The sequence below is a fragment of the Branchiostoma belcheri genome, unplaced genomic scaffold (genome assembly GCF_001625305.1).
Source record: "Branchiostoma belcheri isolate BF01 breed outbred unplaced genomic scaffold, Haploidv18h27 scaffold148, whole genome shotgun sequence".
In the NCBI taxonomy this organism is placed as follows: domain Eukaryota; kingdom Metazoa; phylum Chordata; class Leptocardii; order Amphioxiformes; family Branchiostomatidae; genus Branchiostoma; species Branchiostoma belcheri.
Genome location: NW_017802913.1, coordinates 578071 through 590762, shown reverse-complemented (window position 1 = coordinate 590762; position 12692 = coordinate 578071). Strand labels below are relative to the sequence as shown.

The 12692-nt window shown below is 41.1% G+C and overlaps 1 protein-coding gene and 1 long non-coding RNA gene across 2 annotated transcripts in view; one reads left to right on the top strand and one right to left on the bottom strand.

Moving 5' to 3' along the window:
* Positions 1-8123, top strand: part of LOC109465102 (protein unc-80 homolog) — a 61022-nt gene extending 52899 nt beyond the window's left edge. The window contains exons 36-40 of the mRNA XM_019762242.1: positions 31-138; positions 1425-1469; positions 2716-2900; positions 6229-6307; positions 8061-8123. Coding sequence (XP_019617801.1) covers positions 31-138; positions 1425-1469; positions 2716-2900; positions 6229-6307; positions 8061-8123 — 480 coding nt within the window. The remainder of the gene's footprint in view (positions 1-30; positions 139-1424; positions 1470-2715; positions 2901-6228; positions 6308-8060) is intronic.
* Positions 8124-8884: 761 nt separating this feature from the next.
* Positions 8885-12692, bottom strand: part of LOC109465109 — an 8063-nt gene continuing 4255 nt past the window's right edge. The window contains exon 3 of the long non-coding RNA XR_002139939.1: positions 8885-9368. This is a non-coding gene — a long non-coding RNA (uncharacterized LOC109465109). The remainder of the gene's footprint in view (positions 9369-12692) is intronic.

Genomic DNA, 12692 nt, shown 5'->3' with positions numbered 1-12692 from the left:
TGAAGCTGACTTGTTTTGGCTCTGTCCTAGGTGCTGAGTCATGTGATGTTCTTACAGTCTGAGCTGAAGTCACTTCCAAGCTTCTCACGGAAGTCATTAGATGTTCCGTTCGCTCTCTTCAGTGGGAAACTTGGAAAAGTAGGTGAAACTCTGATGCTTAACTAAATTATAATGCTCTTTATGATGATGATGATGAAAACTGAATCTAAGGCCACACCAATTTAATTTCTTGGTTAACGGATTCGCCCACTTCCTTTTTTTTTTAATTTGCAAAAGAAAATACAAAATTCTCATATTTTGCCCTGAACAGTAAAAAACAGTCCTTTTCTTTCTAGTTGTTACAGTCACTGTTATTCCATCTTTCAATGCACAGTGGTATCATTAAAAGTTAAAAATTCATTGTTTAAATTTTGAACCAGCCTGGTGTGCATGTTGACTTCATGGTTCCTATTGTTACAGTACCATTTTTGGCCATAATAGGATGCCTAGGCCTGTTTTTGGTTTTTTTTTTCGCCCACCCGCTCCATTTTTTTCTAGAAAAATCTGTTAACCAAGAAGTTAAATTGGCGTGGCCTAAGGTTGAAATGGTGAAAGGTTAATTCAACAGCTGAATCGTATTCTGTACATATCTTGTCTGTACATTCCTTTAAACTTTTAACCTTTAAATCCCTTGGGAATTATCCCTATTTTGCAGAATTCTACCCAGAATACTGGGTCCAATTCCCATGCAGAATTCTGGCTCCAGTTCAGAATTCTACAGAATTAGGGGCCCTTGATGGCCACCACATATTTTTTAACTCATTTTTACCTATAGTTTATGATATTAGCCCATCTAGATGTAAGGTTGCTGAGATATGAGAATTAGTCCATAATTAAACTGGAAGTCCAGAATTGGAGGCTGTTTACATTACAAATCATGCCCGTAAATAATTTGATCAGGTTGGTAAACGAATGAATACAAAGTTCTTTAATCACAACCATTTATTTTTTATAACTTGACGTTTCGATGACTGTCTATCATCTTCATCAGGGCATGCACTGTGAACCATGTAACACCTTTAGTGCACTATGCACCAAGTAACATCTAGTGTCAGTGCACAGTAAACCAGTCAGAATTGCCCTGATGAAGATGACAGACGGTCATCGAAACGTTGGTTCGTAAAATATAAATGGTTGTGATCAAAGAACTTTGCTATTCATTACATATTATCGTACCCATTTGCTGCCTGCCCCATATTCATATAGTCTTAGAAAAGAGATGTTGACAAAGTACATACTATTATTATAATTGTTAGAAATAAGAAAACCTGGACTATAGAACTTAGGGAATGAAGCAAGTTTAGTAACTTCTCACCTCAGCTGACTCAGACACACAGTATTGTTTTGTGTGTCTCACTGTGAATTGTTGTATTATGTCTCTACAGGACCTGTATGACATTGATGCTCTTCACAAAAACATCTGGACAAAGGTAAGCAGATCAAGCATTAAAATACGCTGGCATATATAATATGTATTATATATGGTTATTAGTTTTTCAAGAAGCCTATACACTTCAGCAATCCTGCCTCTGGACCAAGGGCTCAGGAGTTGAGATCCCAGCTGTTCTTGCTAACCTGACATGCACACTACTGGAAAGGGTTGCAGTCCTTTGTACACGACGTTTATCCAGTGTACTTACCAGGCCTTTTGGGCATAGGGGCTCCCTATGTTGTGGTTAGGGCCCCCTATGCTGTGATTTTGACCCCTATGCTGTGAAGAGTGATAGTCTCACAGGGGGTTATGTGTTTCAACATTTTTCAGCTCAATGCATGACTTGTGCCCGGAAGTTGACCTTCTGTGCCTACATGTAAACCCTATGCTGTGAAAAAATCCTGGTGAGAACACTGGTCACTGTTTATTGTACTTGTTGAAAAGGGTTCTTGGTAATGGTGAATAGAGCATTAGGGTTATCATGGTGTAGAGCTATTCACCAAATTGAATACTGTCTGTCTTCTGTCACGACCAGTGGAAGATTAGCTCTCCTGTGAGTTATACATTGTAACTGTTTCGAGATAACATTCACTTTCTGAAAAATATCTGAAAAATTTAGCTGCAATCCATCGGTACTAATGTTTGCCACCTAATATATAATGTGCATGTGCAAGTGAAATGTAATGCACACAGTGATGTCATCCATAAAATTTACTGGCTGTAGCATTAGTATATATTTAATGAAAAGGCAGGTTCTGTACTTTTGTTGTAATGTCTACTTTATTGTGTACCAAATTCACTAGTCAGTGTTAGCATGTTCTTTAGGCCACACCAATTTAATTTGTTGTTTCCTGGATTTGCCCTGTCTATTTTTTCTGATTTGCAAAAAAAAAAATCTTTTTAGTTCTAAATCAACTGCAAAATGCTCAATGTAAGACATATTTTGTCCCCAACGGTTAAAGAAAGTCCCTTTCTTCCTAGTTGTTCAAGTTTTTTAAAGTATCAATATTTAATGCAAGATTGTTTCATTAAAAGTTCAAAATCTTTTATTTTAATTATAAACCAGCCTGGTATGTTCACTTAATGAATCATATTGTACCATTTCCAGCTATCACAGGGTGCCTTGGCCTGTTTTTTTTTTTTTTTTCACCCTGTCGCTTCATATTTTTTCGGAAAAATCTGAGAAACGAATTAAATTGATGTGGCCTTACAGTATCTTAAACTTATGTTCCTGTCTCCTTCAGATGCTGTCCGGTATGTTCTTGAACATGCCGTCAGAGTTTCCGTGGGATGAGGACATTTCTTTATTCCTTTGTACCATCACTGGGATTTTCTCTCTTCATTGTGAGGACATGAACATTTCCCGGCACTGCCTGGCAGCACTCATCAACACAGCACAGCGCTTCAAGTCTGTATTCACTACACATGGGTGAGTCGCTAGATATAGAATACAACATGGTGTATTCCGTATCGCCCGAGGTATCAGCCCGACCGCAGGTTGGATCGCCCGAAGGCGGGAGGGATAGGGTGATGAGGAATACACCGTGTTGTATTTTATTTATGTCATACATGTGTCTACCCAAGAAAACAGGCCTTTCAATGCGAAATGAGCGAAAAGTTTGTGTTTCCCTAAACCAAAAAATGCAACAACATCAATTCCAACACCCGAATTCTGTATTGAATTCAAATTTTCGAAAGCGGTGAATTCGGTTAGGGCAAACCACGTTCGATTCGTTCTATGGAAGCCAGGGAAGCCCAGGTCATATGCATAAAGAAGCCCGGGCTGTGCCTTAAAAGTATGGCCTGGTCCGGAACATCCGTTTCGAACGTAATCGCAGCCCATGCAGGTATGAAATAAAAACTATACAGGATAGGGCTGCAGAAAAGGTTCAGGTTCAAAATACTAAATCTCTAAGTACTCAGGTTCTGTACTGATGTAAAATAACTATACCCAAAGTGGCCTCATGAAACAAATGTTACCAATACCCTAGTCAAAAGCTTGATCCGTGCAGCATGCGTGCCGCACGTCATGGGCACTTACTGGGCACTTTTGGCACCCATGCAGCACAGGTCCAGTTCCCTCTGGGCTGTGGCATACGTGCCACACAGGTCCTCTCACAATTAATCATCATTAATCACCCAGACTAGCAGGACTCCCTTCCCTGCCTGAATCACAAGTCAACTTCTTCCCCTCATAGGGGGTCAGCAGGGATGGTCACACCTCATTAAGGCCTGGCTGTCCCTGCCCCTGCCGGCCACATGTGCCATCATCTTGAGTTACATGTACACTATGTACCAAGGAGGCTTAGAAAACAAACTGACTCAGTGACTGCTTCTTTACAGTGGACCTAAAATCTCTATTCATCTACTTTTACATGTATAAGGAAAGAAGAAAGCATGTAAATGTGGATAAATAGAGAAAGGTCCACTTATATATACATGTATAGGGAAATACAAATCCTTGTTAATACAGTTTTGTTTGGTTTGGTTTGGTTTGGTCAAGGAGGTTATACATGTAGGTAAATATTGAAACTTCTTTATTTTAGTATGGTATACTATATAATGCTCTGCTATAATTACATGTGGAAGGTTAAAAATAGATGCAATCCAATTCACCTTCGTTGAAGTGACATGCATGTACCTGTAAATGTTACACAAGAATCCAGGGGAAAAAAAACTAGGGGGGGAGGGCTAGGGAAAACCTTTTCTGCCTGACTTCCTATGCACCGGCCCTTCCCCCGGTGAATAATGTACGGTCCCTAAATGGAACAGAGACCAAGACTATGCACCTCTGCATTACAGTTAGGCTAATCCACAGGAACATGTAACAAATACTAGTCCTGAAACACTAGGAGGAGCAAGTATCCACCCCTGAGTTGACTAACTAGTGGCCTGCCCTGAGTTGACCATTTGACTAACTAGTGGACTGCCACACCAGACCACCTGATGTGGTCACACAGGTCACCTGATACAGACTATCCCTTTTGTCCCCTAATGTGTGTCCAAGGGCTATGCCCATACAAGTGTACAAGTTTAGAAACACTGATGATAGAACTTAGAAGAACAAGGATTACTAAATATGAGTTAGTCTGCTATAAGTTGGTGAGCCTGTTGTTAGGGTAAAGTCAGTACTGAATCAAGTAACTGCTCTTATACAGATCTTATCCATAGATGAACATGAGGCTTTCTTGTCAAACTAATCCATCATGCCTTGTTAGTGGCCATCCTTCCATATGGCCCCAAACAGTTTTCAGCTACTGGACACAAGTCACAGTGCAGACCCAGTATACTCTCCAAGCAGAGGTAGGGTCAAGAAAAACCAGAGACCAGAGAAAAACTGTAAAAGTAGAAAGACGTATTAAAAACGCGAAAATACTGCCAAAATACCGAGCGACCCTACCTCTGCTTGGAGAGTAGACCCAGTAGTGGAGACCACTAAATTAAACAAGCCATTGTAGTACAGGCTTGCCCTCATGTAGAGTACAATGTAGATGAAACAAACACAATGTATAGTAGCTTGGGAGAAAGTGTTCCTGCTGGTAACTAAAAACATTGTAACAATATGGATACACTATGGCACTAGCCTTTGTTCGATTTTGTATCCTGCCACAGAAATCTGCAACTTGAGAACAACTGAACTGGTAAGAAATTTCCTAAACAATGGTAAATTGTACCATATTTCCTGTCCATCGTCTTCAAATCATTTCCAGTCCAACTGAAAAGACTGGACATCTCTGCTCCAGCAGATATTAGGGGTTAATCTAAAGGTGAAGCGTGACCACTTTATAATCACCGTGGCAGGAAATGGCACGCATGCAGCACCACCTCCTTCAAGGCTTGCTTGGTTGACAGACTAGGGAGGGAAACTCAGACAGCCATAATTACCATGAAATTAGCGTGGCAGTGGGCATCTATGCGGCACTGGTGGGGCATGTAAGCTTTAAGCATCCATGCAGCACGGATCAAGCTTTTGACTAGGGTAGTGACATCTAGAGGGAGTGCAACAGAAATCTGATTTTTCTAGGGCTGTGAGGTAGAGTATTGTATGCAAAAAGAAACAATCCAAATTGGTACTGTTTTTTTTTTATAAAGATTCTGTCGAGTTTTAAAATAATGTTCTGTCATTATTGAAGTTCAGAAGAGCATAATATTCTGTTAATTTTTGGAGGTTTTCAGGGCTGGTATACAGTTACATGCACCTCTACCTAAGCCGCTGTACCTGTACCAGGTCCTGATGTTTTATTATACATGTATGTACACAGCTCTACAATACATCTAGGAGGTATGAAGCATGCTGATTGAAGCATGCTGTCTAAAGTGTGTGCCTGGAAAGTCTGTACCTTCCTTTTTTCTTTTCGTTATTCAAGTTGCAACAGAAATACATGTGGAGCCCTAGGGTGGGCAAGCCCCATATAATGGCCCCAAATATATCCAGTTTAGGACCTCTATTCAATTCTATAATGATTTTTATACCAGTACTTTAATATATTCCGTCAATGCTTTTTTTACTCTATCATGAATTGAGGCTAATTTGCATAAATAATGATCTTTATTTTATGACGATTTACCACATTTGTGGAAGGATTGACATAACAGGTGACAATCACTTCTTGTCAACCTCGAGACCAGGCTGTACTATAATTGCACTTACATGCCTCATGACAATTGTTATCAATTTTTGTGGATCTAGCACACTAGCATATGGCTTCTAAATGTGTTCTGGAATGCTTATAGGTTTCCTTTTCTTTTGACCACAGATACCAGTACATCCTGTCAACTATCTTACAGGTGTATGCCAACAACCAGCACAATGTAGTACTGTGTGAAGCTATACAGGTGAGACAACACATTACTGCAAGGTTTAAGTTCTCACCCAAACATACACTGTTTGTTTTAGTGGGGTCGTGTGGCGTAAAACAGTAAAAGTTTATAAGTTTGATGTCAATGCAACGGCAGCGTGCGCGACTCGGAACCTAGAGGTCCCGGGTTCGAGTCCCGACATGCCACCGATCTTGTGCCCTTGGGAAAGGCACTTTACATGACTTTGCTCACTTCGCTCAGGTGAAAATGAGTATCGTCCTGTCATGTATTTGTCCCGTTTTGGTGGCGGCATTAATATAAGTTGAAAAAACTTGAGTGTGCCGTCACCACGTCTGGTGATTATATGTTGGAAAAAAAAACACACACTGCATTCATGGGGGTAAGAATTGAAAGTCAGTTATGTTGAGCAGCCGTGTACAAAATAGATACTATTATGATCATGATAATGCTTAATCAGACGGTCAAGAGTCAATTTGAAATTACTCATGATTATGAAATGCAAAATTTTAACTAGAAAGGTAACATTTGCAAGCAAATGCAAGATGTTTACCTCAGGATGGTCTCGCCTACCATTTATAACTTGATTGGGGAAGAAGGATGGGAGAATATTTTGCAGATAGTATAGTTATTATAGCTACTGTTATTTTTAAAATTAATGAAAAACAAAAATGTGCAAATGGTAAATTTGTTCAAGTTTTGAAACAAGAATAGTCTTCTTCTTCTTTCTGTTGTGACGACCACCATTAGCTTGATGAGTCTTCATAGTACATGTATATCAAGGATATCTGACAGATAAAGGCCAATTGCTGATGAATTGTTTGCCTTTTGCAATGTTTGACCACCACTGCTACGCAACCGGTATTTTAATAGCAGATAGCCAGGCCGTGTCAGGCTTACCATCCATTGTCTCTTAACTGGCTTTGTGACAGAAGTGTTCAGTGTCAGGGCCTACAGCCGTTTGTTTCTACAAAGGGCTGTACTGCTGTAGTACATGAACACAGAGGACCTTACATACATGTGTAGATACTGAACCAGTTGTAACAGGCCAGAATGTACCCCTGGGCAGAATACATGGGTACATTCTGGCCTGTTACACTGTGATGTCTACTCTGTGGTGTAGAATACCCTAAAATTTAGCCAGCCCTCCAACGTCATAGACCTCTGGATTACAGTCCTAGAGTCCTGGATTAGAAGTCTATACATACATGTACATGTAGTCTGTCTGGGTATGGCTGAGCAGTACCAAGGACAGCACCATAGAAGCCAGCATCCCTAATGTCATCTGAAGCAAACATTATAATGATAAGTTATATAATAAACCTGCAATTGTTTTTAGTTTTTCGTTGGATTGCGCCTTGATGAAATTCTTTTGGAAAAGTGTTTCCATATTCATGACGTCCTTGTTGGTTTCTCTTTACCTAACAGTCATTTATGTCTGAGGAACCTTGCTTTGCTCTGCATTCTTTGCCAAACATACCAGTCCTAGGTTGCTATTTTTGTGTACGCAACAGTGATATTTGATACAGGCTAGAACAAATGATGTCCAACACTGTCCATGGTGCTGAATAGACATCAAGAAGGTCTTGCTACAGTCTTTTTCCCAACACCTACAATTTTCTGTTGGATTGTCAAATTTGTCTCAAACTAGAATGTGTGGTCCCCACATCAGGAAAGGTGGCTTATAATGTTAAAATATGCTGCCTGCTAAATCCCTATTGTTAGCACTGGTTATTCTCAAAAACTTGACAAGCATCCTCAGATACCACAGCACATCGCAGCGGAGAGGATAAAGACTCTGGGAAGTACCCATGCATGTGAGCCCCCTGTCTAGTGTCAAGTGAAGTGCAGATGCCAATGCTATATTGAGAAGGTCAATATTAAAAGTCACATTTCCAGGCACATCAGACATCTTCCGCTTACATGACAACAAGAGAGCTATTAAAAGCTGTACATAGTCTGTTTATTGTTAGAAGGTGGAATGAAGATACTGTACAAATGTATATTAAGTTGATGGTCAGTCAATCTGTAATGCTAGACATGTACCTTTAAACCTTTTTGTCAAAGGCATTTGCTTAAAATACCATTGATATTGTACAAATCACAACTTATCTGTTCTACTTGTCTGAAAGTTAAAAGAATTGGTACCTGGCCTGAGCACCCAACACACTTTCACACAACATAAACCTTTTTATGTTTGATACAACTGCAAGAAATCTACATTTTGTAACTGTTTGAACTATCCAGTAAATGTAATGTAGACACACTGCACTCAAGGGGAACAAAATGCACAATCATATGATAAATGCTTCACAACTTTTACAACTTCTTCCATTTCTTAACTTTCTACTGTAAAGGAGCTCCAAACTTTTATGTTTTACATGACAATTTTGTACTGATGTCTTAGCCATTCTGAAGAGCCTTTTCCTTCTATATGTTCTTTTTTAATCATAATAAGAAAGAACAAAAACCTAGTTTCCTCTTAAAACAGAACATACATTTCAGAACTTACTACTACTTTAATCAGTTTATAATTTTGATAATACATATAATAATACATAATAAATTAAGTTAATAATACATACTTAGTTACATATTTACAAAGTGCACATTTTTTTGTCTTTTCCATTTTTGTTCAACCTCTACAACATAACCAGTAATATCTGCAGTAGATAGCCAGGCCATGGCAAGATGGCTGTCCACTGTCTCCTCACCAGTGTTGTTACAGAGGAAGTTAAGTGTCAGGTTCCGCAGCAGGTTGAGGTTCTAAGGAGGACTGTACTGCTGTCAAACCCAACATGGCTGTGTCTCATGAACACAGGGGACATCATAGGCACTGAACCTCTGACATCTACCCTGTATTAGCAATGAGACACACCCAGCAGTACAGTCCTCCAACTCAACAGGCTCACAGAGATACTGGGAACCCGTTGATCTGTTTACTGTAAGTTAACAGGTCAACAATCAGGATGTTTGGGCCATGGTATCTGAGGATGATTGTCAGGGTTGATCCACTGTAGAGGATGAGGGCCAGCAAGAACAGCAGCAGCAGCTTCTGAGCCAAGATGAAAAGCTTAATCTGTGGAAACAATTTATTCACATAATGGTTAATATATATACTATTAGATGTGGCATGATTTATCAATGTTGTCCTCTTGCCCTTGATGATGGACTTTGACCAGCCTCCGAGACTTGAAGCTGTATTTGTTGCTAGTTTATTGCAGAAGGGTTATGTAGAAGATCTGACAGTGAAGTATGCTCAGAGTTGCATGGGTGTTCAAGTTTTATGTTTCATGTATTATGTATCCTATAATAGTATGCAGAACTACGCAGTATTCAAATCAGGGCTCGAAATTCATTTTTGGGAATTAATACTTGCACCCAACATAAAAAAACTAGGTGCACACAAATTTTTTTTGGGTGTACCACATACATAGCCTGGGTACCATCCCCAGTAGTATATTCGCCAACTCTATAACTGGGTCTGGACTTGAACACATATAAAACGATTGGTGATGACGTCACGTAATGAGCTAGCCCGAAGTGACGATATTCCGTCTAAATCGTCCAAAACGGACGTGACTGCGAGGTCAACATCAACCTCCAGAGCTGAGCGGCTTGTGCGTCAGCCATGTTGATGATTTATCGCGGAAAGACTGACTCATGCTTAGGTCACAATTCAAGAAAGGGGCCCGCTCGGCGCGTGTTCGGCGTGTTTTTTGGCACTACCGAACGGGACCTGGACGGAGACCGACGGGCTTCCCGACGGCTGCCGGCCTATTTTTGGCCCCGAGCGGTCGCCGAATCGATTTTAACTCAGAGTTAAAAACACTTCGGGCCCCGTTCGGCGAAATACGCCGAAGCGACGCCGTAACCTCACTGCCCGGGACCCGTCGGGCGGCCGAACAGGCACCTGCCTAAGATTATGACGTCACATGTGCTGATCAGTGCATCAGATGGTCAGGAAAAGGGGGTTATAGGGCGCATATATAAACTCCTGCCTCAGACTACGTCGCACAGTTCACCACATGTGTGTTACATCGTGTACTTGTGTGTGTTACACCTTGTATTTGTGTGTCAGGATGTCGAAGGGCAAGGGAAAACAGCCGGCACGGCTCTCTTGCCAACTCATAAAACAGATCATAACAGGAATAGAATGTGTCTGACATTATCTCTTGTTACATCATATGCCTTCGTAATAAAATGGAATCAGAAGTTATTGGCATTTATTTTCAGTCCAAATTTCAACAGAAGTAACGATATTCAGTGGTTTTATTGCTCAATAGCAAGGAGCTGCCACGGCACACTTCCTGCGTCACTGCTGAAGTACTTCCTGCGTCACTGTTGAAGTACTTTCGAAAGTAGGCCCTCGGTTACTTTTGCGACGCACCAGTTCTGCCTGCCTCTCTTCTTCAGCTACCAATGCCAGAAGACCTACATGTAGGTTGTCACCAATCTCAATCTCAGACGGGCTTGTAAGTTGTTTGCAGGTTGCACTGAACGCTGCATCGCCAACTTCAGTCTACTCTTTACTTGACGTGTACTCTTTACTTGAAGTGAACGGTAGCAGGCAGTGCAGCGCTTATATATGTACCTGCTCAAAATCACGAGAGGAGCCCGTCGGGATCCCGCCAGGAACCCGCCAGGGACCTGACAGCTGCCCGGCCGAACTGTAAGAGCCGGTCGGCACCCTACCACACGCCGCACGGGTCAAGACGGGCGACTGACCGGGCACCGGACGGGTCCCTGACAGTGTCCGGCCGCAAAAGTTTATGAATATTAATGAGAGCCGCCGGTCGGAGCACAAGCAGGCCCCGACAGGGAGCCGTAAAGGAACATTTAATTGTGACCCTGACAGTACGGCGCACGCTCGGTGTCATGACGCCGGCCGGCGTCTACGCCGAGGACATGCCGAACGGGCGCCGTTTCAAATGTGACCTAAGCATCAGGCTATATCATGTGCGCTTTAGCGTTCAGTTCGCCGTCGGACATGTTGATGAAAATAAGATAAGAACAAGGATCTATCTTCACGTAGCCGTTAACGTCGCCGTTAAGCCGCTAACGTCCCCTTACCTAATATGTACATACCCCAAAAAGGGCTTAGACGAGTAGGACCAATCAGCGCGCTCGTTCAAAATCTGAACGAATATTTAGACTCCAGACGCTACATATGTGTTCAAGTCCAGACCCAGTTATAGAGTTGGCGAATATACTACTGGGGATGGTACCCAGGCTACCACATACACATGTAAGTAGAATGTCAGCAAAAACTAATTATGTTTCATTTCTAAAGAAAAGTACTCTAACAATGATTTTATTATTTTTCTAACATTTTGATGTTACGTGTAAGAATATGCAGTATGCTACAGTACATTTAACATCTTTACATAAGTAAATCTACGAAAATAGTTGGGTGCACTGGTCACCCACAGAAAAAAATTGGGTGCACAGCTCCAAATTTGGGTGCACTAAGGTGCACATGCACCCAGTATTTTGAGCCCTGCAAATGCTAGGACTAGTCTAATGCAGACACTTGGAGGGGTGTTACCCTGGCTATTATTAGAAGATAGTGACTGATACTAGTAATAGAACAAATATTGCTTCAGTTCTATCTGAATGCTTTCTAAGTCAATTTAGGTAACACTTAGTGCACAGCAGCTTGCAATTGTAGACACTAGCAAAAGTCTGATAGCTTCTCTATTGATATCTAGCTTGAATCATTAGCTTAAATCATTATCATGCCAATTTGTAATTTGCTAATAATTTGTAATTAGCTAACCGTGTAATTAATTAACCATCATGCAGTCACATGCTTTGAACATTAAATAGTACTGAGTAGTTTAAAGATATAACACTGGTCGCATCAATTTTGGAAAGTCACAAGGCATTTGGAAACTCAAGTAAAAATTGATTTTCAACATTCAAGTTTCACATCAGTGTGTAGCTCTTGGTGTAATGAGCACAGTGATATGAAAATTATTGTTCTGCAGTGTTCATAACTTAAGATATCATTAATAATAAATACAAGCAGACCGGTGGTCTTTCCTAACAGCCCGTCAGGCCTAACAACTAGCCCGCAAGTTTTAATTACAGGACCTTCGGTCTAAAGGCACTTAGACTACAGGTGTAGATTCCCAGCCCGCGGGCTGATTTACTACAAAAACCATTCAGACCGTCAGCCTAACTTCAGCCCGCGGTCTGTAATTTCTGGTCAAAGAGGTGCAAAAAGCCCAAAACAATGGCATGGAAGGCGTGAATTGATTGATGTTTGCAGACTGTCTGTGCCAATTTCAGCCTGGTGGGGTAAGGATTCAGACCTCACGGACTACATCTCAGCCCGCGGTCTGATCCAAGTGATGTGTAAAACTTCATTCTCAGAGCAGAAAATTAGGAAGGAGAGCAT